The sequence below is a fragment of the Bufo bufo genome, chromosome 4 (genome assembly GCF_905171765.1).
Source record: "Bufo bufo chromosome 4, aBufBuf1.1, whole genome shotgun sequence".
In the NCBI taxonomy this organism is placed as follows: Eukaryota; Metazoa; Chordata; class Amphibia; order Anura; family Bufonidae; genus Bufo; species Bufo bufo.
The window spans coordinates 501,055,868-501,078,551 of record NC_053392.1 but is presented as its reverse complement, the minus strand read 5'-3'; the positions used below and the strand labels follow the sequence as shown (position 1 = coordinate 501,078,551).

General features: G+C 43.6%; 1 protein-coding gene across 9 annotated transcripts in view; it reads left to right on the top strand.

The window, feature by feature from the left end:
• SLC8A1 (solute carrier family 8 member A1) overlaps nt 1-22,684 on the top strand; it is a 518,651-nt gene that overhangs the window by 473,943 nt on the left and 22,024 nt on the right. For all 9 annotated transcript variants that reach the window (XM_040429629.1, XM_040429627.1, XM_040429625.1 and 6 more), the window contains one exon: nt 1,686-1,961. In XM_040429629.1, the coding sequence (XP_040285563.1) occupies nt 1,686-1,961 (276 nt within the window). The remainder of the gene's footprint in view (nt 1-1,685; nt 1,962-22,684) is intronic.

The following is a 22,684-nucleotide window of genomic DNA, read 5'->3' as shown; positions in this document are numbered from 1 at the left end:
TAATTTCCTCCCAAGCGCCCAAGGAACCCCAGTCCGACACTGCAGTTGTACATACGTATTCATTTTCCATGGATACTGATTTGGATAGGGTTCCAGTAAACTTCACAAAAAACAGAACAGGAAATATAATCATGGATGATCAGAACACAGAAGCTTATGGCATATGGACATCACAGAGGAGAATCCCTCGCTCAGGACCCCCCTCTACTAGGCAGAACAGAGAGCTGGCAAATAAAAGATGACAGTGTATAAGTTCATTTTTGCTTGATTCACTGTCTTTCTAGTCCAAAAAATGTAATAGGAAAGTCGATTCACTTATTATTTTCTTTGATTCTCCAAAGCTGAATTGTTAGAGCAGACATCTTGCCGGCCCTGACAATCAAGTGGGGATAGCCCCTCACAGCTGAAGAACTCTTTTTGATGAAAGAATCGATTCTCTCATCTCTATTTATGATCCATCTCAGCTTGTCCATGAAGGGGTAGGGTTGCTACAAGGGCAGTAAATCAGTGGCCCATTCATTACTAATGCAAGGCCACTGATAACATTTAGCATAATAGTAATCTGATTGATTCACATTTGCATTAGTTACTACTCCTTTGCCAGGTTGTTCAGCCTTAGGAACGTCAGAATCAAGAGTATAGGTAGGAGGAAGAGGATATTGGCTGAGTTTGAGTAGTCATTAAATGCCTAAGGCTCATAAACCTACGCTTAATGTAAAGGGTTGGTATTTTCAGGTGGAAAAGGTGTCAACACTATGAGGGGGCCATATTGTAAAATACTGTTAACTACTGATTTGGTCACAGATTTCACATGATATAGTAGATGATATGTAGTAGCCCTGACCTTCAGGAGGAGGACTCTCTGGATCACCATGCTTCTCCTGAAGGAGTAAATTACCTAGAAACGTAAGGGAAATCTGTGACCAGCGATCTCACTATCCAACTGTTTGCATAGACACATAGCTGTGGTTCACCTGATTAAAAGTTTCTTTTGCCGAGGCTCCATTACCGAGTTATGAGACTTGTTCTTTATATGCAAATTAAGCCTTTGGTGCAATGACGGACTAACTGTTGCTTTTGTTGCACCCAAGCTCCGCTCCCTTCTGTGTCCCTTTCTGCTTTGCTAGTGCCTGGCCCTATCAATCAAAACAGCGAGGGAGGGGCTGGCCACAAAATGGAGTGGACCTTGAGTGCAACAAGAGCAGAGATGATGCCCTCATTGCACCAAGGGCCTAATTTGCATATTAAGAATCATAACTCAGGAACGGAGCCTCAAATCAACAAAAGAAAACAGGGTTTTAATCAGGTGAACTACAGCTATGTGTCTATGCAAACAGTTTGATAGGAAGGTGGCTGGTGTCAGATTCCCTTTAAACTTGAGTTCTCAATGTGTATAGCTATGTAGGATATTGTTAGTTTGATTTGTAATCCCATGTAGATAATATTTAGATGGTATGCCGAGTAAAGTAAAGTAGGCCTATGTACAGTATGTCTAGAGAAAATACAGGACTGTTTCTTAGAGTAACATTATGTTAGTAATCAAAGTAGCAATGACAATGAACCTTCATATTAAATGGCACTGGAAAAACCAAACATGTTACATCTAATGGCATCAAATTGTTCACAAATGTAGTCATATTTCATCTGTAAATAGGCAATCACTTGAATTTTTATTTTCCCTATAGGGGATGATGATGATGATGACGAATGTGGAGAAGAAAAACTGCCATCTTGCTTCGACTATGTGATGCATTTTCTGACCGTCTTCTGGAAAGTTCTGTTCGCCTTTGTCCCTCCAACGGAGTACTGGAATGGTTGGGCCTGTTTTATTGTGTCCATTTCAATGATTGGTCTCCTCACAGCATTCATTGGAGATTTAGCTTCGCATTTTGGTTGTACTATCGGCTTGAAGGATTCTGTTACTGCAGTCGTTTTTGTGGCTCTGGGAACATCGGTACCTGGTAAGTGTGTTCCTTAAATACCAGTTGGATAAATGTTTTCGGCTGTGTCATTACTTCTACTCTCCTACATCACATCCTTTACAAGAGTATATTACCGTTTAGTGATGAGAGTAGAGCCGTGTCAACCACTAATTCACACTAAAAGGTAGTTTGCTCACATCAAGAGGTATAATCAATTGAAAAGAATATACAAATAAGTGAATAAATGAAGACGAAGTAGGTGTTGGTTGGTATAGTATTTTAAATGGGTCATCAATAAAACTACAGTGGAAGATTGCCTATGGTACATGGCACAAGAAATTAAATGGTTTGTTTAAACTGAAGGTTGCGTGGATTCTTAGTATGGAGACAATTGACTATTATAGGCCACTAATGTACCTCTATTTACCTCTGATTTTAATGAGATATAAGGTAGCTATCCTATATGTTAATGTTTGACCTTTTAACAGGCCTTGATACATAACTTAGGATTATAGCTGAGTCAGTACCTCATCCGCAGATTGCTGTTTCGGGGTGATTGACCCCCATCAATTCACAGCAGAGAGAACTGGCTTGACTGGGTGACAGGACTTTGTCCAGATTTTGGGGATACTACTTCTCTTTGTGAAGAACTCACCAGTCACCCCAAAACAGCTGTCTGTAGATGAGGTACTGGCTTAGCTATAATCATAACTTGTGTCTCAAGGCCTGTTTAAAAAGTCAAACATTGACTTATACAATATTTACCTTATGTCTGGGGGCAACAGAGGTCAGCTTTATTTTCTTTTTTTTTTTGGAAATACGGCTAGTTTACATAATTTTATAAGAGAGGAGCATTGCCTGGCCTGTAACATCTACAAGGTGCTGTCCACAAGGAGGAATAGTATCCCTCGGAGTTTAATCAGAGGCAAACAGCATGTTTTACTCAAGAAATACGTGGGAAAAAATTGCATGTTTCATCATAACAGTACTATGGGAGAATAAGGTTATGTTATGGAGACACGACATAGCGGCACAGGGAGTGGCTGTGTAATATGGAACCAAATGGACTCCATGTGCCACCTGGGGTCCATGCACCCTATTTGTTCTGTTCATGGGCCCTTCACCATTCACCCACTAATCTATATTATTAGGGAATTGCATGAATAGAGAATCTTTTCATCAGACTTGTCTCCTATACATGCAATAGTAAATCAGTGTATCCCCCCACTATATACAGACTGCTGTAAGCAGCATTTTGCAGACAACTTTAGAGAGTATTGAAAGGGTGTATGATTTCCCCATGGTCCCTTAAGCTCACAAGATTGATCTGTTGGCACAACTATAGGGGTACCTTTTGCAATCCAGTTCCCATGTCTGGGGGGGTTCATAGGCCATCTTGACAAATAGTTTAAAAACAGTGACATCATACATAGGCGAGAGTATTGATGACATCATACTAACTGCTCAGTGATGTCATCACAACCAATATATATTGCTAACTTTATACTGAATCAAAATTGCAAGTGAGCCTAAGGGTTAAGAACTTAAGCTGCATCTATTATATCTGAATGCGCTGCTGAATAAAGGTTTCTTTACAACAATGTAATAGTTTGAGCAATTAAAACACAACATAAAATATTAAGTCAGATCTATATTGTCCAGCAGACAGTGCGAAGGAAGTCTGCACATATCCCCGGAGGTCCGAGATGAGAATGTTATCCTGAGAAAGAATCTTATAAGATGTGTGTTTAACCATACATCCCTATTAGGAGGTGATAAACTGCCTGAGGAAAAAGACCTGAGTTAGCAATATTCAATATTCATGATAAATGTCAAATCATTTATTTTTTTATGCTTTTTTTATTTTTTAAATCAGTTTGTAGGAAAACACATAAAACACACATCTGTTTTTATCATCAGCTCCGCGTTCAGCGGGAGATTGAATTTCCCCCATCCGATAAATTATTCACAGCGCTGATTTAATGTTATAAACATCTTAATAGACTTCCTCGTCAAGCAATTTTTCAATTGCCAAATAACGGCTATCGTTTTGGCATTTCACGGGTTCTTGTCCCAGATTTGGTCAAGTCATGAAAACATTGCAATATCTCATGGTATTGTTGCTCTCTTAGGCGCATGACATGTATATGATGTGAACCCCGGGAGTTTATTATCTGTGTATATAAAGGTAGCCACCTGTTCTGGTAATGTCGCTATAATGGATCTATTATTATATTATAGGCATTATTTCAGTATAAAGGCTGCATGGTCTGTCCAACATTTCTTACATAGTGCAGTGTAGTTTGCTTTTTATCCAGCTGGAAAATGCATTTGGCATGGGGCTAACTCCTGGTATGTGTTTAATTTTTAATAATAGGCTTATTAAAGGATAACTGTCATATATTTTTTTTATTTGCTAGTTTATTAGAGCTAGTCATGTATACCCGAGTTGCCAAAAGATCTGTAATTACCTTATAATAACAGCTTTCATTAATGTCCTCTGTCCCTTTCCACTGCTCCCTTAAAAGACCGTTGCTATGGCTCATCTGTCTCCGGCTAGGAAGACAGAGGGGCGGTCCTTCACACTGCATGCCTGCATTAGGCTTCAGAGTGAGGAGGCCTCTCTCTCAGTAATCCAATCTGATTGGCTGGACAGGAAGCTGCTGGCTACATCAAGTGTGTATGTGACCTGAGGGAATGCAGTTTTGGCCTCAGAGAACTGGCAGGGGAGCCATCCTGAGAAGATCCTCATAATGTAGGATTCAAAACAGCCGTAACTAAGGAACTCAAGGAAAACAGTGGTAAGTGAAGAAACTAAAGATTGCTTTATGCATAATGCTGCTGCAGCAGTAACATATGCTAAAATAGATTTTTTTTTATGAAAATATGACAGTTATCCTTTAAAATCCATAGTCTATATGACAGATCATGCTGTATTTGCTGTTCTTTTTGGGATGGTTTTTCATTCTCTGTCCTGATGGGATTCTCTGTCCTGAAAGGGATTACCCTATTAAGACACAGGATAGGGGATAAGTGTCTGATGGGTTACAGTCCAACTGCTGGGGCCCCCAATGATCACGAAAATGGGGGCCTGTGTTCTCTCAGTCAGGCATGCAAGCTGCCACTCCATTCAGCTCTATGGGGCTGGTGGAGATAGCCGACGCTCCGGCACAACCCTAGCATTTACTAGAGCGGCAGATTCACATGCGTGTCTACCGCTTCATTCAAAGAGGCCCATGCTCTTGTGATCGATGGGGGTGCCAGCAGTGGGACTCCCACCGATCAGACACTTATCCTGTAGATAGAGTGTAAATTGTCTTAATGAGACAACCCATGCACGTTAACCTTCAAGTGTCACATGGTTGATTTTGCTTTTTTCCACCAGACAGCTGAACAAAATGATTAACACTTTAAAGACATATCCACCAGTTAGCATGACGGTATATGTCTTATAGCCCAGAGCTGCATTCACAGTTCTGCTGGTTGCTATCACACATTGAGAAAAATCCATCAAACCCAACATATGGTCCTATAATTCGGAATATTTATTTCTTCATACATTAGATTAGCGAACTGTGCCGGGTATAAGTTTTATTGTACAAAGTGATCGAGTAGGAACATTCATTCCGCAAGATTTCAGCTCTGAAAGCTGCAGCACTGTGAAATGCAGCTCTAGACTATAATACCATTTTTTAATTCAGATTGCTGCAAGAGACAATAAGCAATGCAATATATTTTCATAGTTACTTACTAGAAAGTGGTAGTCCACGTTGAACAAATGGTTGTCATATATAGAACCCCGAAGGTAAAGTTAAAGGAGTAGACCCAACATACAGCCTCTCATGTTTTCAGGGCCTCGATCTTGGGTCTCTGTATTGTGTTAGTATGCCTTATCCCTGGTTTAAATACGTAAATGGACAGAGTGGCAGCACTACAACCTGGTTTCTGCTGGTACCGTATATAAGGGACTCAAATCAATTCTAATTAGTGCATTAGATGAATGGCTTGTGTTGTAGTGCACAACATGCATTAGGTAATTATAAGGATATATGTAATTCAAGGAGTGATCAAATCCAAAATGAACATGAACCTTTGCTTAAATGTTAGAGAATTTCCTATGTTCAAAGGTGCTATCTTTATGAACAGGATTGATACATGTAATAGGGGATAGAAGCCTAGAGGAAACTGAGTTCTTTGTGGAGTATTATTCTCCTCACCATCAGCAGAATGCAGGTATCAGCAGCACACAGTTATGTATGTTAGGGGTAATGTATGCTTTCAGCAATGCCTTTTTACTACCCTTGTCATCCAATGAAAAGCTCATTGCAAGGTATTCCACTGCTGGGATCCTGTAATCGGGGGAGAACCTGGCATTTAATTTTCTTTTGTCTGTAGTTGTCAGTGAAATCAATGTGCTGTCTCCCATTAACTCAGAAACAGGATCTGTACTTTCATTAAGGTGTCAGGTAAAGCAGCCACAGGGAATTCCATTTCTCCAAATCTACTTTCTCCTAGGGTATAGTTAAAAAAAACAAACATTCAAGTAATAATGTGTTATGGCGGTGGTTGGATGTAGACCACCACTCCTCTGCTACTGGTTGGCACAGCTAACACCTTGCTCAACCACTCCATAGCTCCAGCGCTTTGGAGGCTTGTTTGTGCCAGCATTTTTCTCTGCTTGCCCGGTGGTCCTTACACACAGGCTGAGGCCTGCTTCTCGTAGGCATTCCCTCTCTCTGCCCTTAGGGCACTGATGTGTGCTCTCTCTGGCTCACCCTAATCCTCCCCAGCCAATGGCTGGCCACCTTGGGGTACATAAGACATTTTTACATGTAGGAAGGTGCCTGATCAATAGGTTTGTTTGTTTGTTTGCCTGTTCTGTGTACTGACTTTTGCCTGACTTCTGGAATTGATGCTTTGCTGTCTGACCCTTGCCTGATCTCCATCCTGACCCTGAGCTGCCTGTACTGACCTCGGACTGTTTATCGTATTACACATACTCTGCCTGACCTGACCTTTAGTCTCTCCCTGACTACAGTTTTGCCGGTTCTCTTGGTGCTCCTCATCAGTGTCTCTTCACCTCTGTGAATAGGCAGTCACTTGAACAGAGACTACTCCAAGAGGTAGCAACCTGGTGGTTCCCCTGCAGCGATGTTAATATCCCTGTATACAGATTAAAAGGTGGAAGACAAGGGAGGCCACTAAAATAACGCCTTGAGGAGTAGCCCCAAGTCATATCGGTTCAAGTGACACAGGGAATCAACATCCACTCTGTAATAAGTATTTTAGAGGAATAGCTTGTCAGGTTACCAATATGCAAGTAATGGTTCACTATGGACAGAGAAACCAGTACAAGGATGTGATCCTTGGGGGCTAAGTAACTCCTATGTTCCCACATTTATAAGAAATATTGGTGACATTATTTTAGAAGGCTTAGTGTCACCACCATTACATTGCTGCGCAGTGGGGAAGTGTTAAGGTTTTATTGCAGGATGCTCAGTTAATCACAGTGTTCGCATGGTTTATAATCAGGAATATAAAGCTTAGTGTAAGATATTCAGGGAATCTCCAATTTAAATAGTTAGGGTATTATGTTAAGCCTATACCATATGTGTGACACATATACAGACAGCTTGTGGAGCTCTTCTCCATCATTATTATAGCCGATAAACTGACCAACAATGGCAGGTATTCCAATGTTAAAATGACATCTGACAGAAGCAGGAAGCACATTTTAATCTTCATCTCTCCCTACACCTTTACTGCACTTTGTTTTAGTAACTTAAGTTTTTATTAAACTTCTCCATGCAGAGACAAAGTCGTATGAAGGTTATATGGATGAATGCGTCCATGTTTTCTTGTATTATAACATACTTTATCATTAAGACAGGTGGAGAACAGCCCATCTCTTCTGTCATACTGTCCTCTTGTCTCACACTTATTTCTCAGCAGGGCAACGTTTATCCCCCCCCATTATATTGTGGCACAAGGCTAAGCTCTTATATCATAATGTACAATAAGCATTACTTTGTGTATGCAAGATTAGGCTCGCTTGCCAATGCCTTATGTAAATGGCTTTCCTCTTGTCTTGTAAGTATATTCTTCTCAGGTGGAAGCCAAGAACAGTGAAAATGCTAATAGAGTTTTGCTTCTTGATAACTTGCATTCTGCATTTCTTGCATCATTGGCCTCGGTATCATCTACATGCAAATGAGAAAGGTGCTCATCACAACATGGCTAGACGTTACAGAATTCTTCTCCAGCATTACTTGTCTTATGAAAGAGTCTCTTTCCCATTCTCCAAATATAACTAGCATATCAATTTATTTGTGCCATTATGGAAAATTCCTTAGAGGGTTTTCTGGGATATTTACATTCAGGGGTGGATTGGCCATAGACCTTACAGGGAAATGTCCTGGTGGGCCGATGCCCAGGGGACCGCCTGGGCCCTCCTCATGGCCAGCCAGTGGAAGTTTTTGGGGATGTATTTTGTTCTGCTGGTGGCACTATTTTGTGATGGACTGTGGACATATTCCTTAAACTACAAAATAGGGCCACTTTCAGTATTTTTTCCAGGGTCACTTTAAGTTCTCAGTTCTCCCCTGTTTACATTGATGACCGATCCTCAGGATAGGCCATCAGTATCAGATCGGCAGGCGTCCGACGCCTCTCAACCTCGACAATCAGGTGTTCAGGAGAAGCTCCGGCATCGGAAACAGGGAGTGGAACCACACAGCTTTATCCACTGTGGTTAGGCCATCAATATAAAAATACTGGAACACCCCTTTAAATCCTATCTCTACATTTTTCAGTAGTTGCTCAGTTCACCCAGCAGCTACAGTACCTGTCTCCCTTTTCTCCACTGCTTCGTATAAATGTACTAAGGGGAGTAAGCAGAGGGTGCAGTCACACCTGGGTGCTGGTTCCTGAGAGGGTGTAAAGGTTGCTCCACTACAAAAGAGAAGAGCATACTGTAATTATGAATGGGGCAATTTAAAGTGAGATAATATTTCATGGTTGATGCACAGAAATATATTACCCATATAGATGACCATATTTCCAAAAAAAGGAAAACTTTTTTTACATAGAGACCCTACACAATATACAGACAATGGCTTGTGAGGATGAGGGGGTCAGCCCTGGTGCATGATATTGCATGTGGGCCCAGAAGTCCAGAGGAAGATCTATCTACTGTACATGTAACTACTTCAGCCTGTAGCTATATGGAATCTAAATTATTACATGCCCACTATTAAAGATAACGGGCCACCAATGGATCTCCACAGCCAGCTTCTGACGGCAGCCATTATAAACTTACATATAAAGACATTGCCTGATTTAAATCTATTACTCTATATTTCTGGCATCCTACTGAGCTTTTTAATGTTTGGCTATGATTTTACGACTCTTCTAGATAATCTCTGTCACTGCAAAATGACATGTACAAAGCAAAAATGTCAACATCTTTGAACATAGAGTATTGCCAGCAAGGTAGACTATAAGAAGACTATCACCACTGTAGACCCTTCTCTCTCTACAGAAAGCAATTACGGTATTCCTCCAGCGCCATAGATTAATGAAGACATTTTCAGCTGTTCATTGGCTCTGCACAGCCCCCTAAGCGAAGGTTTGGAAAGGCACTTTCCACATCTTCTAACTCATTTCATATGACAGTAAAACATTTTGACTGAATATAACATATTGGGGTGGTTCGTACTCAAATGTGGCAGCTGCCAGTGTGACTAAATAAGTTGGCAGTCCAACTTGGAGGCAGCCAGGAAATACCAATATCTATGAGACATCTTTATATTGTATGCTTCAAGCTCAAAAGTCTGTTAAGAAATAGCTAGCCATGAAAAACACTTTAATGACATTTTAAAGCCAGAACGCAGAGTCTGCTAGCATTGAAGCCAGTTGGATCCCCAAAGAGTAAATTATCTCTGCGAGCTAGTATATAATACTGTACTTCAGCAACCACCATGTGTATGTTACGCACTAGGAAATTGGCCCAACACGGTCAAATAGCTCTGACATCTGAAGCTGAAATTTTACAAGATTAAGTCTAGAGTCTGCTGTCTGTAACTCTGCAGAGATATTTATCGGCTCGCCAGTTAACATTGCAGTTTATAAGGACTGGGATTATTACCTACACAGTTCTGCTTATTCAGTTTGTTATTCCATACCTGAAAATCCATTACACGTTTTATAAGATTTTGGCTCACTCCAGTGCTTGACCAGCTTAAACATCGAAGAGTTCAGTTATGTCGGTGGAAATGGGATGAATGATCTGATAAGACATATTGAATAATCTGATACAAGACATTAAAACACCTACTGCCAGTATCAGACTGGGGTTCCTTAGGCCTACTAGGCAAAATTATTCTCAGAGCCCAATCCCTGTATCATCAAAAAGTCTAATAGGTTTTGTATCAAATACATAACCCTCAGTGGCAAGTAATAATCTTAAAATGTTTTTTTTTTTTTTTGCTGCTGAACCTTTGGGGCCCACTGTGGCTTCAGAGACTTGGCCCACCGGAGGAACCTGTGGTTTTCTGGTGGGCAAGTCCAACGCTGCATACTATTATCTCTCTTCTGGCTTGCACCAAGGCTCTTCCCAATAGAAAAAAAGACTTTAAGAGTCATATGAATAAATAAAGTTTAAACCCGCGCTGACTCCACGTGTTATGATGTGTCCAACATTCCAAATTTAATGTATCTTATTGCTTGATCACAGTCAAAGTTGTTACCTGCTCCAGGCGTGCTCAGGGAACGCTACTTTCACACTTGCGGCAGAGTGATCCGGCAAGCAGTTCCGTCGCCGTATGATGGCATTTGTAAGATTGATCAGCATCCTGATCAGTCTGAAAAAAGACTGATCAGTCAGAAAAATGCATTGCAATACCGGATCCGTCTTTCCAGTGTCACCCGGAAAAACGGATCCAGCATTTATTTTTTTTCACCTTTTTTTTTCGGTCCGGCCGGATCCGGCATTCAGGCAAGTGTTCAGTTTTTTGGGCCGGAGATAAAACCGTAGCATGCTGCGGTTTTTTCTCTGTCCTGATCAGTCAAAAAGACTGAACTGAACTGAAGACATCCTGAACGGATTGCACTCCATTCAGAATGCATGGGGATAAAATTGATCATTTCTTTTCCGGTATACTATGGACGGAACTCTATGCCGGAAAAGAAAAACACAAATGTGAAAGCACCCTAAAGCAAGGTTCCATTCAGACTGGTTAGTATTTGCGTCTTCTCGCGATCTCTCCGCGGTGTCCTCACCATATCGTCAGGCTTCTATTACTCACTTGTGCTCGGCTCCGGCCAGAAACTCGCGTGTGTGGGTAGAAGCCGCGTTGGTGTTGTCAGGAATACAGCTTCTTCTGTGTGACGTCACACTGTGCTGGATACGGATGCCTCCTAGGTCCACACTTACTCTGACGCGTTTCGAAATTCACTAATTTCTTCCTCAGGGATGACCACGCTGCGGTATTTGTCCGTCCGCCTCTCGGCTTGAGCGGACTTCTAGCAGCATGGTGGGCTAGCGTTAACACGGATCCGGCAGGCTGTTCCCCCGCTGGAACGGCCTGCCGGACCCTGCAGCCGCAAGTGTGAAAGTCGCCTTACTGCTTTTATGCAAATCTTGTGTCTCCATTGCAATGGACAGCAAACAAGCCCTGTACCAGAGTACAAACCAGGAGGGACTGTAGAAACAAAAAGGTAGTAAAATTTTAATCAAGACTACTTCATTTTAGATGCATCGGAGCAGTAGAAAGTATTGGTTACAAATATTTAAAATATCTAAATTGTCCCTTGTATTTTGAAGATTAAAATATAATTCTTTTAATTTTCCAAGGTTTTTATTTTTTACCTGAAGTAGTTTATTTGGCCCCCGGTAAGCAGTTCTTACCCTGAAGTGTAAAATGAGGTAACTTTTTCGAATCTTTTTATTTCATTACAAAACTGCCGAAGTGTGTGCCAGTGCCTTTCAGCTGCTTGCTCTGATCTGGCCCCACCATGATGTGCCAGTGTACTTAGTGCTGCCCAGTATCTGCCATCGTGTTTTCACTTAATCGGTGTGAGCTGAGGTCATGAAATACAGGAGTGAACTCCGGCTCATTGTGCTGCCTTTGTGCAGCCGGGAATTAGAAAAGTGGAGCATCGAAGCAGATAGACCCATATGAAGCTTACATGCTGAAATTTCCAATTAGTAACCTAAATATTGCCGTTTCTGCTTAATCTCAGCCTGACTGCATATTAGAAATAAAAGGCTTTCTCTGTTTGGTTAGTGTCATAATCTGCATTGCTAGCTGAAATCTCAATTTATTATTCTGAGTGCACTGGAGGCAGGCAGCTACTTGCACCATGGGGAGATGAACTGCAGAGAAATGACTTGCTTTCTGTCCCCCACAGCATATAAATGGGATTGTTTCACTGCCATCACATGACTGATATAGTCGCTTGTATATTTAATTGTAGCTGAGTGTATTCACACTGCATTTTACAGTGTAAGTCAGGAAAAGGATGTCTCCAACTTTTACCTCTGTATAGGCATACAGTGTCGGATGGCGCCAATAGGTTCCCATTAGAGATGAGCAAATTTCGGCTGATTGGCCGAATTTTACGAAAAAATTTGCTTTGTGACGAATTACTTCGCCACCAAGCACATTTTTTTGTAAGTAGCGGGTGCAATTACAGGAAGATGCAATAGTGCCACATCCGTCATTGTACCCCTCAGATGCCATGTTCATACTTGATCGCGCCATCTGAGTGTACAAACAGTGTGAAATTAGCATTTTAAAAAACATTACATTAAACTTACCGCGTCCGTTTGCGCACGACGGGAAGGCCGCTGCCAACTTGCTTGAAGATCTCGGCCGAAATCACGCGCGGCCCGAAAATTACGTCGTCACGGCGTGGTGACGTATGACGTCGTCACGCCGGACGGCGTGATTATGTAATCTCGCGTCGCACAAGTTTTCGGCCGAGATCTTCAAGCAAGATGGAGGCTGGCTGTCCTTTGCGTGCAAATGGACGCAGTACGTTTGAATTTCAGGATTAATCGATGGGCACATGCAGGGCTGTGGAGTCTGAGGCAATTTTGGGTACCTGGAGTCGGCAAAAAATGAACCGACTCCGACTCCTACTAGATTTAAATTGGAATGAAAAAAAGCAAGTTTAAATGTCCCAATTCACAAAAAGTTATAATCAATTACCGTATTTTTCGCCCTATAAGACGCACCTGCCCATAAGACGCACCTAGGTTTTTGAGGAGGAAAATAAGAAAAAAAATATCTGTGGATGGCACTGTTATGGGGGATCTGTGGATGGCACTGGTATGGGGGCATCTGTGGATGGCACTGGTATGGGGGCATCTGTGGATGGCACTGGTATGGGGGCATCTGTGGATGGCACTGGTATGGGGGCATCTGTGGATGACACTGTTATGGGGGCATCTGTGGCACTGTTATGGGGGCATCTGTGGATGGCACTGTTATGGGGGCATCTGTGGATGGCACTGTTATGGGGGCATCTGTGGGTGGCACTGTTATGGGGGCATTTGTGGGTGGCACTGTTATGGGGGCATCTGTGGGTGGCACTGTTATGGGGGCATCTGTGGGTGGCACTGTTATGGGGGCATCTGTGGGTGGCACTGTTATGGGGGCATCTGTGTTTGGCACTGTTATGGGGGATCATTGTGGGGGCATCTGTGGATGACATATATATATATAGCATCTTATCTTATGTGTCATCCACAGATCCCCCCCATAACAGTGTCCCTGTGTAGTAAATGGGGGCCGGCATCTGTTTCTGTAATGGCCCGGTGCCTGCTTCATTCATAAAGTGGGCGGAGCAGGCGCGTGACGTAGTGAGCTACGCTACGAACGCCCACCCGGCCTCCTGACTGCCAAGAAGTTAGTAGTAAGTAGTACAGCGCTCGATTTAAGATGATTGGAATACTTTAACAATACCCACAAGTTAGATATGATTACCGTATACTACAGTGAGCGGGGCCCGGTGTAGTAGAATACAGTGACTGCACCGGGCCCCGCTGCAATTACAGAAACAGATGCCGGCCCCCAGCCCCTCCTCCCTCTCAGCCAATTCACCGGACGGTCGCAGCATTCGCCCCCATAAGATGCACTTCTATTTTTCCCCCACTTTTGCGAAAAATACAGTACTTCTCTACTGTAAGAATAAAGGCCAATGCATGCAGTGCGTCACGTTACCGCAAAACGAACACGTTAAGTGACCATGAAGAAACATGCTTTTCATATGCTTCACTATATGGCACGCAACGCACAGTTAAGGAGCGGCAATTCTTATACTTTCCATTGTGTTGTGTTCCGCTGTTACAGGGAACGCAACGCCCATGGTTAACCTAGCCTCTCACTGATAACTGATTAAGTAAATATGTTTTTTGCAGGGCTAGACACTTGTATAAGTGAAGGGAATGGATAGTCAATAGTTCAAGACTGAAGCTGTAAACCATTTGAAAAACTGCTGTCATTCAGCTAAGGCTATAAAAACTTGTAAACTCAGATTATTAGCTTAAACTTTAAACATGACTATGGGATTGTACTAGGGAAATCATGTTTTACAATAAATGCCCCTTCCCCTGCCCCTTCCTGGATCCTCCCACTGCTCTATCTTCAGCAGAAGATCAGCACACAAAGGAGAAGGCAGCAGCTTCCTAGCCAGTAGTTCTGTGGTAATGACATGTATGTTGCGTTTCTTTCCTTCAAGGAATGTATAAAATACATTTGCATATTAAATAAAGAGGAGTCGGAGTCGGAAGTACCAAAAACTGAGGAGTCGGAGTCGGACCATTTATCTACCGACTCCACAGCCCTGGGCACATGGCAGTGGTCAGAAGGAAAGGAGCACCATATGGATTTTGGAGGCAGAATTTGCTAGAATGGTTTTTAGGAACCATTTTGTATTTGAAGAGACCCTGATGTACCCCTACAGTGAAAACCCTCAAAAAGTAACCCCATTTTGGAAACTGCACCCCATAAAGAATATATTAAGAGGGGACTGAGCACTTTGACCCCCTAAGCGTTTTATGGAATTTGGAAACACTTGGCTGTGAAAATGGAAAGTTTAATTTCTTCCAATAAAATGTTGCTTTAGCCCCAAATTTTTCATTTTCACAAGGGGTAACTGGAGAAAAAGCACCCCATGATTTGTTAAACATTTTCTCCTGAATACGGCAACACCCCATATGTAGTGGTAAACTGCTGTGGGGGCACATGGCAGGACTCAGAACAGAAGGAGAGCCATATGGCTTTGTAACGCACCTAGTTGATCAGTTAGGATCTCAACTGCGGAAGCAATGGACATGCACTATTATCCCACTGCCCTTGTTCTTGGCTGTGGGATTCGCGGTTACTCAGTATGTACCCCAGGCGTCGCTCTCAGTCTTGGGCGGAGAGTTTGGGGTAACAAAATCATTTACCGCTATCCATCTATTTAGTATTACTGCTGGAGAGGAAGGTCTCCCAGTATTACAGGAGTCACAAGTTAGTATAAGCTTGTGCACAGTTCAGAGTTAGTATCTAGTATGCAATAGGTTCAGGGTTAGTATATAGCATGTCCTCAGTTTAGTATATTGTATGCCATAGGTTCAGAGCATGTCCACAGATTAGTATATAGTATGCAGTAGGTTCAGAACATGTCCACAGTTTAGTATATAGTATGCAGTAGGTTCAGAGTTAGTATAGCATGTCCACAGTTTAGTATATAGTATGCAGTAGGTTCAGAGTTAGTATAGCATGTCCACAGTTTAGTATATAGTATGCAGTAGGTTAAGAGTTAGTATAGCATGTCCACAGTTTAGTATATAGTATGCAGTAGGTTCAGAGCATGTCCACAGTTTAGTATATAGTATGCAGTAGGTTCAGAGTTGGTTTGGGAGTATCGTCTCACACCAGTCAGGAACCACCCCACTCAGAGTTCCAGGACATTAATCAGAGCAGGTAACAGGCATATACTTGCGGTTAGTTGGTCCTGGCTAGGAAGCCAGCAGAGGAAGCCAGTGGCAAGAAGGTAGACAGTCCTTCACGCTGTTGTTAGGGATCCAGGTCTGGATATGTGGACAGAGTACTCAGATGCAGTGGAGCTAGCAGGGTGCGCACTCCATTAGTGGAACACCCTGCTTAGCACCTGTCTTCTATTTAAGGGCCGGACGGTAAGTGGGCGGAGTCACAGGAGGGCCCAGCAGCCACTGCGTTCCACACTGGAGCGCAAGCCAGCGTAACAACACAGGCGGTCGCTGCGTTCCACGCTGGAACGCAAGCCAGCGTATCATCGCAGACGGCCGGTGCGTTCCACGCTGGAGCGCAAGTCAGCGTATCGTCACAGGGAGCCGCTGTGATCCAGGCTGTACTGTTACAGGCTTTTGCAGCGCAGATTTTGATGGGTGGGTTTACAGGTGCCATTGGTTTTTATTTTTTGAGTGATTGTCTTATGTGGCAGTTCATTTGATTTTTTTTGCAGGATGAGGTGATGTTTTCATTGGTACCTTTTTGGGGTACATAAGACTTTTTGATCGCTTGGTATTACACTTTTTGTGAGGCAAGGTGACAATAAAATGGCTGTTTTTGCTTTTTTTTTTATTTATTTTTTTACAGCATTCACCTGAGGGGCCATCTCATGTGATCTTTTTATAGAGCAGGTTGTTCCGGACGCGGCGATACTTAATATGTCCATTATTTTTATTTTTGTTAAGTTTTACACAGTGAAAGCCTTTTTGGACAGAATACAATCTTGTTTTTTTGTTGCCTTTTTTTGAGAGCTTTGTCTTAGGTAGGGTCTCATTTTTTGCGTGATGAGATGACAGTTTGATTGGTACAATTTTGGACTAAATGCGCCTTTTTTATGGCGTTCACCTGACAGGGTGAATCATGTTTATAGAGCCGATACAGACGCGGCGATACCTAATATGTCTACTTTTCTTTTTTTCCCTATTTTGTTACACATTTTTTTTTACGGTACTTTATTTGGGGAAAAGAACACTTTTTTTTTTTTTTACTTGAAACTTAAAAATTTTTTATTGTGTAAAACTTTATTTTTATATTTTATTTTTTACTTTTTTTTGTCCCACTCTGGGACCTCAACTTACAATGCATTACAATACATATGTATTGTAATGCATTGGCTGTAAGTGTAATACACTTACAGCTTCCTGCCTGTGAGATCCAGGCTTACAGGGAAGGCAGCCACTATGCCTAAGGAAGGCATCAGGCTGCCTTCCCATCCATCGGGTCCCCGTCACAGCAGCACAGGGACCTGATGGTAGCTCCCTTCCCATACATCGCACGTGCCGCGGTCAGCGCTGACCTGGATTGTTTGAGGATTTGCATCATTTAATTTACAGAACATGCCCACAACTTTGAAGATGTTTTTTTATTTTTTTTATTTTGAAGCAAACAACAAATAGGACAAAATAACAGAAAAAGTCACCCCCTTAAAGTCAATACTTTGTAGAGCCACCTTTTGCAGAAATCACAGCTCCAAGTCGCTTTGGATAAGTCTCTATGAGCTTGCCACATCTTACCACTTGGATTTTTGCCCATTCCTCCTTGCAAAACTGCTCCAGCTCCTTCAAGTTGGATCGTTTGCGCTTGTGAACAGCAATCCTTAAGTCTGACCACAGATTTTCTGTTGGATTGAGATCTGGGTTTGACTAGGCCATTCCAACACATTTACATGTTTCCCCTTAAACCAAACAAGTGTTGCTTTAGCAGTGTGTTTGGGGTCATTGTCCTGCTGGAAGGTGAACCTCCGTCCTAGCCTCAAATCACGCACAGAGTGGTACAGGTTTTGCTCAAGAATATCCCTGTATTTAGCACCGTCCATCTTTCCCTCAACTCTGTCCAGTTTCCCAGTCCCGGCTGCTGAAAAACATCCCCACAGCATGATGCTGCCACCACCATGTTTCACTGTGGGGATGGGGTTCTTTGGGTGATGTGATGTGTTGGCTTTGCGCCAGACATAGCGTTTTCTTTTATGGCCGAAAAGTTAAATTTTAGTCTCCTCAGACCAGAGCACCTTCCTCCATACATTTTGGGAGTCTCCCACATGCCTTTTTGCAAAATCACAACATGCCTTTTTGTTTTTTGCTGAAAGTAATGGCTTTCTTCTGGCCACTCTGCCATTAAGCCCAAGTCTATGGAGCGTACAGCTTAATGTCGTCCTATGTACAGATACTCCAGTCTCTGCTGTGGAACTCTGCAGCTCCTCCAGGGTTTCCTTAGGTCTCTGTGCTGCCTTTCTGATTAATGCCCTCCTTGCCCTGTCCGTGAGTTTTGGTGGGCGGCCGTCTCTTGGCAGGTTTGCTGTTGTGCCATGTTCTTTCCATTTGGTTATGATAGATTTGATGGTGCTCCTGGCGATCATCAAAGATTTGGATATTCTTTTTATAACCTAACCCTGACTTGTATTTCTCAACAACATTGTCCCTTACTTGTTTGGAGAGTTCCTTGGTCTTCATGGCAGTGTTTGGTTGGTGATGCCTCTTGCTTAGGTGTTGCAGCCTCTGGGGCTTTTCGAAAAAGATGTGTTTATGTAATGACAGATCATGTGACACTTAGATTGCACACGTAGACATCATTTCACTAAGAATGTGACTTCTGAAGGTAATTGGTTGCACCAGAGCTTTTTATGGGCTTCCTAACAAAGGGGGTGAATACATACGCACATGCCAATTTTCTGTTTTCTATTTCTAAACAATAGTTTTATTTATATATTTTTCTCATTTCACTTCACCAACTTAGACTATTGTGTTCTGAACTATCACATAAAATTCAGATTAACAAAACATTGAACTTAAGGCTGTAATGTAACAAAATACGAAAAAAGTCAAGTTGGGTGAATACTTTTGCAAGGCACTGTAAATCTCCCTGTATTTGGAAAAGTTAGGATGATACTGCAGTTACAGCCTAGCCTTATTCCAAAACAGATTCTATACACAAAGTATGGTTAATTGAATATATATATATATATATATATATATATACAGGTCCTTCTCAAAAAAATAGCATATTGTGATAAAGTTCATTATTTTCTGTAATGTACTGATAAACATTAGACTTTCATATATTTTAGATTCATTACACACAACTGAAGTAGTTCAAGCCTTTTCTTGTTTTAATATTGATGATTTTGGCATACAGCTCATGAAAACCCAAAATTTCTATCTAAAAAAATTAGCATATTTCATCCGACCAATAAAAGAAAAGTGTTTTTAATACAAAAAAATTCAACCTTCAAATAATTAAGTTCAGTTATGCACTCAATACTTGGTCGGGAATCCTTTTGTAGAAATGACTGCTTCAATGCGGCGTCGCATGGAGGCAATCAGCCTGTGGCACTGCTGAGGTGTTATGGAGGCCCAGGATGCTTCGGTAGCGGCCTTAAGCTCATCCAGAGTGTTGGGTCTTGCGTCTCTCAACTTTCTCTTCCCAATATCCCACAGATTCTCTATGGGGTTCAGGTCAGGAGAGTTGGCAGGCCAATTGAGCACAGTAATACCATGGTCAGTAAACCATTTACCAGTGGTTTTGGCACTGTGAGCAGGTGCCAGGTCGTGCTGAAAAATTAAATCTTTATCTCCATAAAGCTTTTCAGCAGATGGAAGCATGAAGTGCTCCAAAATCTCCTGATAGCTAGCTGCATTGACCCTGCCCTTGATAAAACACAGTGGACCAACACCAGCAGCTGACATGGCACCCCAGACCATCACTGACTGTGGGTACTTGACACTGGACTTCAGGCATTTTGGCATTTCCCTCTCCACAGTCTTCCTCCAGACTCTGGCACCTTGATTTCCGAATGACATGCAAAATTTGCTTTCATCCGAAAAAAGCTTTTCTGTAGCCCAGGTCAGGCGCTTCTGCCGCTGTTTCTGGTTCAAAAGTGGCTTGACCTGGGGAATGCGGCACCTGTAGCCCATTTCCTGCACACGTCTGTACACAGTGGCTCTGGATGTTTCTACTCCAGACTCAGTCCACTGCTTCCGCAGGTCCCCCAAGGTCTGGAATCTGTCCTTCTCCACAATCTTCCTCAGGGTCCGGTCACCTCTTCTCGTTGTGCAGCGTTTTCTGCCACACTTTTTCCTTCCCACAGACTTCCCACTGAGGTGCCTTGATACAGCACTCTGGGAACAGCCTATTCGTTCAGAAATTTCTTTCTGTGTCTTACCCTCTTGCTTGAGGGTGTCAATGATGGCCTTCTGGACAGCAGTCAGGTCGGCAGTCTTACCCATGATTGTGGTTTTGAGTAATGAACCAGGCTGGGAGTTTTTAAAAGCCTCAGGAATCTTTTGCAGGTGTTTAGAGTTAATTCGTTGATTCAGATGATTAGGTTAATACAGGGCTTGACAAATTTCCTTGGAATCTAGGAGCCAGCTAAAAAAGTTAGGAGCCAGGCGGAGACGCGTCATAAAATCTATATTGCGATATAATTTTAAGCATGTATATCGCAATATATTGTTTTCAATATTTGGGGGGGGGGTTTTAAACTTTTTTTTTTTTACTTTATTTAATAACTTTTAGCCTTCTTAAGGGCTAGAACCCTTGTCATATTCACCCTAATAGAGCTCTATTAGGGTGAATAGGACTTTACACTCTCCCTGCTGCCCTGTGCTTTGTGCACACAGCAGGGAGCTGACCATGGCAGCCAGCCTCTGATCAGCCCCTCCAGCCTCTGATCAGCCCCTCCCCCCCTCCCTCTCATCAGCCCCTCCAGCCTCCCTTTCATCAGCCCCTCCAGCCTCCCTCTGATCAGCCCCTCCAGCCTCCCTCTGATCAGCCCCTCCAGCCTCCCTCTGATCGGCCCCTCCAGCCTCCCTCTGATCGGCCCCTCCAGCCTCCCTCTGATCGGCACCTCCAGCCTCCCTCTGATCGGCCCCTCCAGCCTCCCTCTGATCGGCCCCTCCAGCCTCCCTCTGATCAGCCCCTCCAGCCTCCCTCTGATCAGCCCCTCCAGCCTCCCTCTTATCGGCCCCTCCAGCCTCCCTCTGATCGGCCCCTCCAGCCTCCCTCTGATCGGCCCCTCCAGCCTCCCTCTGATCAGCCCCTCCAGCCTCCCTCTGATCAGCCCCTCCAGCCTCCCTCTTATCAGCCCCTCCAGCCTCCCTCTGATCAGCCCCTCCAGCCTCCCTCTGATCAGCCCCTCCAGCCTCCCTCTGATCAGCCCCTCCAGCCTCCCTCTTATCAGCTCCTCCAGCCTCCCTCTTATCAGCTCCTCCAGCCTCCCTCTTATCAGCTCCTCCAGCCTCCCTCTTATCAGCCCCTCCAGCCTCCCTCTTATCAGCCCCTCCAGCCTCCCTCTTATCAGCCCCTCCAGCCTCCCTCTTATCAGCCCCTCCAGCCTCCCTCTTATCAGCCCCTCCAGCCTCCCTCTTATCAGCCCCTCCAGCCTCCCTCTTATCAGCCCCTCCAGCCTCTGATCATCTGATCAGCCCCCCCCCTCCCTCTTATCAGCCCCCTCTGGTAACAAACCCACCCCGCCTCCCTCCCCAGTATTAATCATTGGTGGCAGTGGCCACAGGGTCCCCCTCCTCCTCCTCCCCCCATCATTGGTGGCAGTGGGCAGTTCCGATCGGAGTCCCAGCAGTGTAATGCTGGGGCTCCGATCGGTTACCATGGCAGCCAGGACGCTACTGAAGTCCTGGCTGCGATGGTATGTTAGTAAGCAGCATTATACTCACGTGCGCCGTGATCGCCGGGAGCTCCTTCTTCTCATAGGTCTGTGCGGCGCATTGCTAATGCTATAAGCATTAGCAATGAGCCGCACAGACAGAAGAAGGAGCGACCGGCGGCCACGGCGCACGTGAGTATAATGCTGCTCACTAACATACCATCGCAGCCAGGACTTCAGTAGCGTCCTGGCTGCCATGGTAACCGATCGGAGTCCCAGCATTACACTGCTGGGACTCCGATCGGAACTGCCCACTGCCCACCGATGCAGAGAGTCGAGACTGAAGAACCCGGCACCCGACCTCTGACAGGACGCTGTAATCCGCGCGAATAACCCCTCAACTGAGGGGTTAATCGCGCGGATCACAGCGTGCAGTCATACGGGCCGGGATATGGCCGGCACATTCATTGGTGGCGCAGTGGCTACAGTCCCTCCCCTCCTCCTCCTACTCTGTTCTTAGTGGGCAGCCGCGCACAGTGGGGAGGGAGGGACTCCTCTCCTTCTCCACTGTGCCGGCTCAGGAAACCATGGTGCGAGCCGAGAGCGCATCTTTGAAAACGGGCTGACAAATACCCAAGCGCCAGGACCAAATTCCTGGTCGCCATGGCGACCTGGCGCCCGGGATTTGTCGAGCCCTGGGTTAATAGCTCGTTTAGAGAAACTTTTCATGATATGCTAATTTTTTGAGATAGGAATTTGGGGTTTTCATGAGCTGTATGCCAAAATCATCAATATTAAAACAAGAAAACTACTTGAACTACTTCAGTTGTGTGTAATGAATCTAAAATATATGAAAGTCTAATGTTTATCAGTACATTACAGAAAATAATGAACTTTATCACAATATGCTAATTTTTTGAGAAGGACCTGAATATATATATATATATATATATATTATATTCTCCTATAAAAGATAGGTAAGTTTATACTATAGCAGGGTATCGGCTAGCAGAAATCAGTTGCAATATTCAGGACTATAATTCATTGGAGTCCTATCTCCCCTCGGGGTGTGGTAATTGGCTGGAAAGAATTTTCAAGATGGCTGCCTCTGCTAGCTGGAT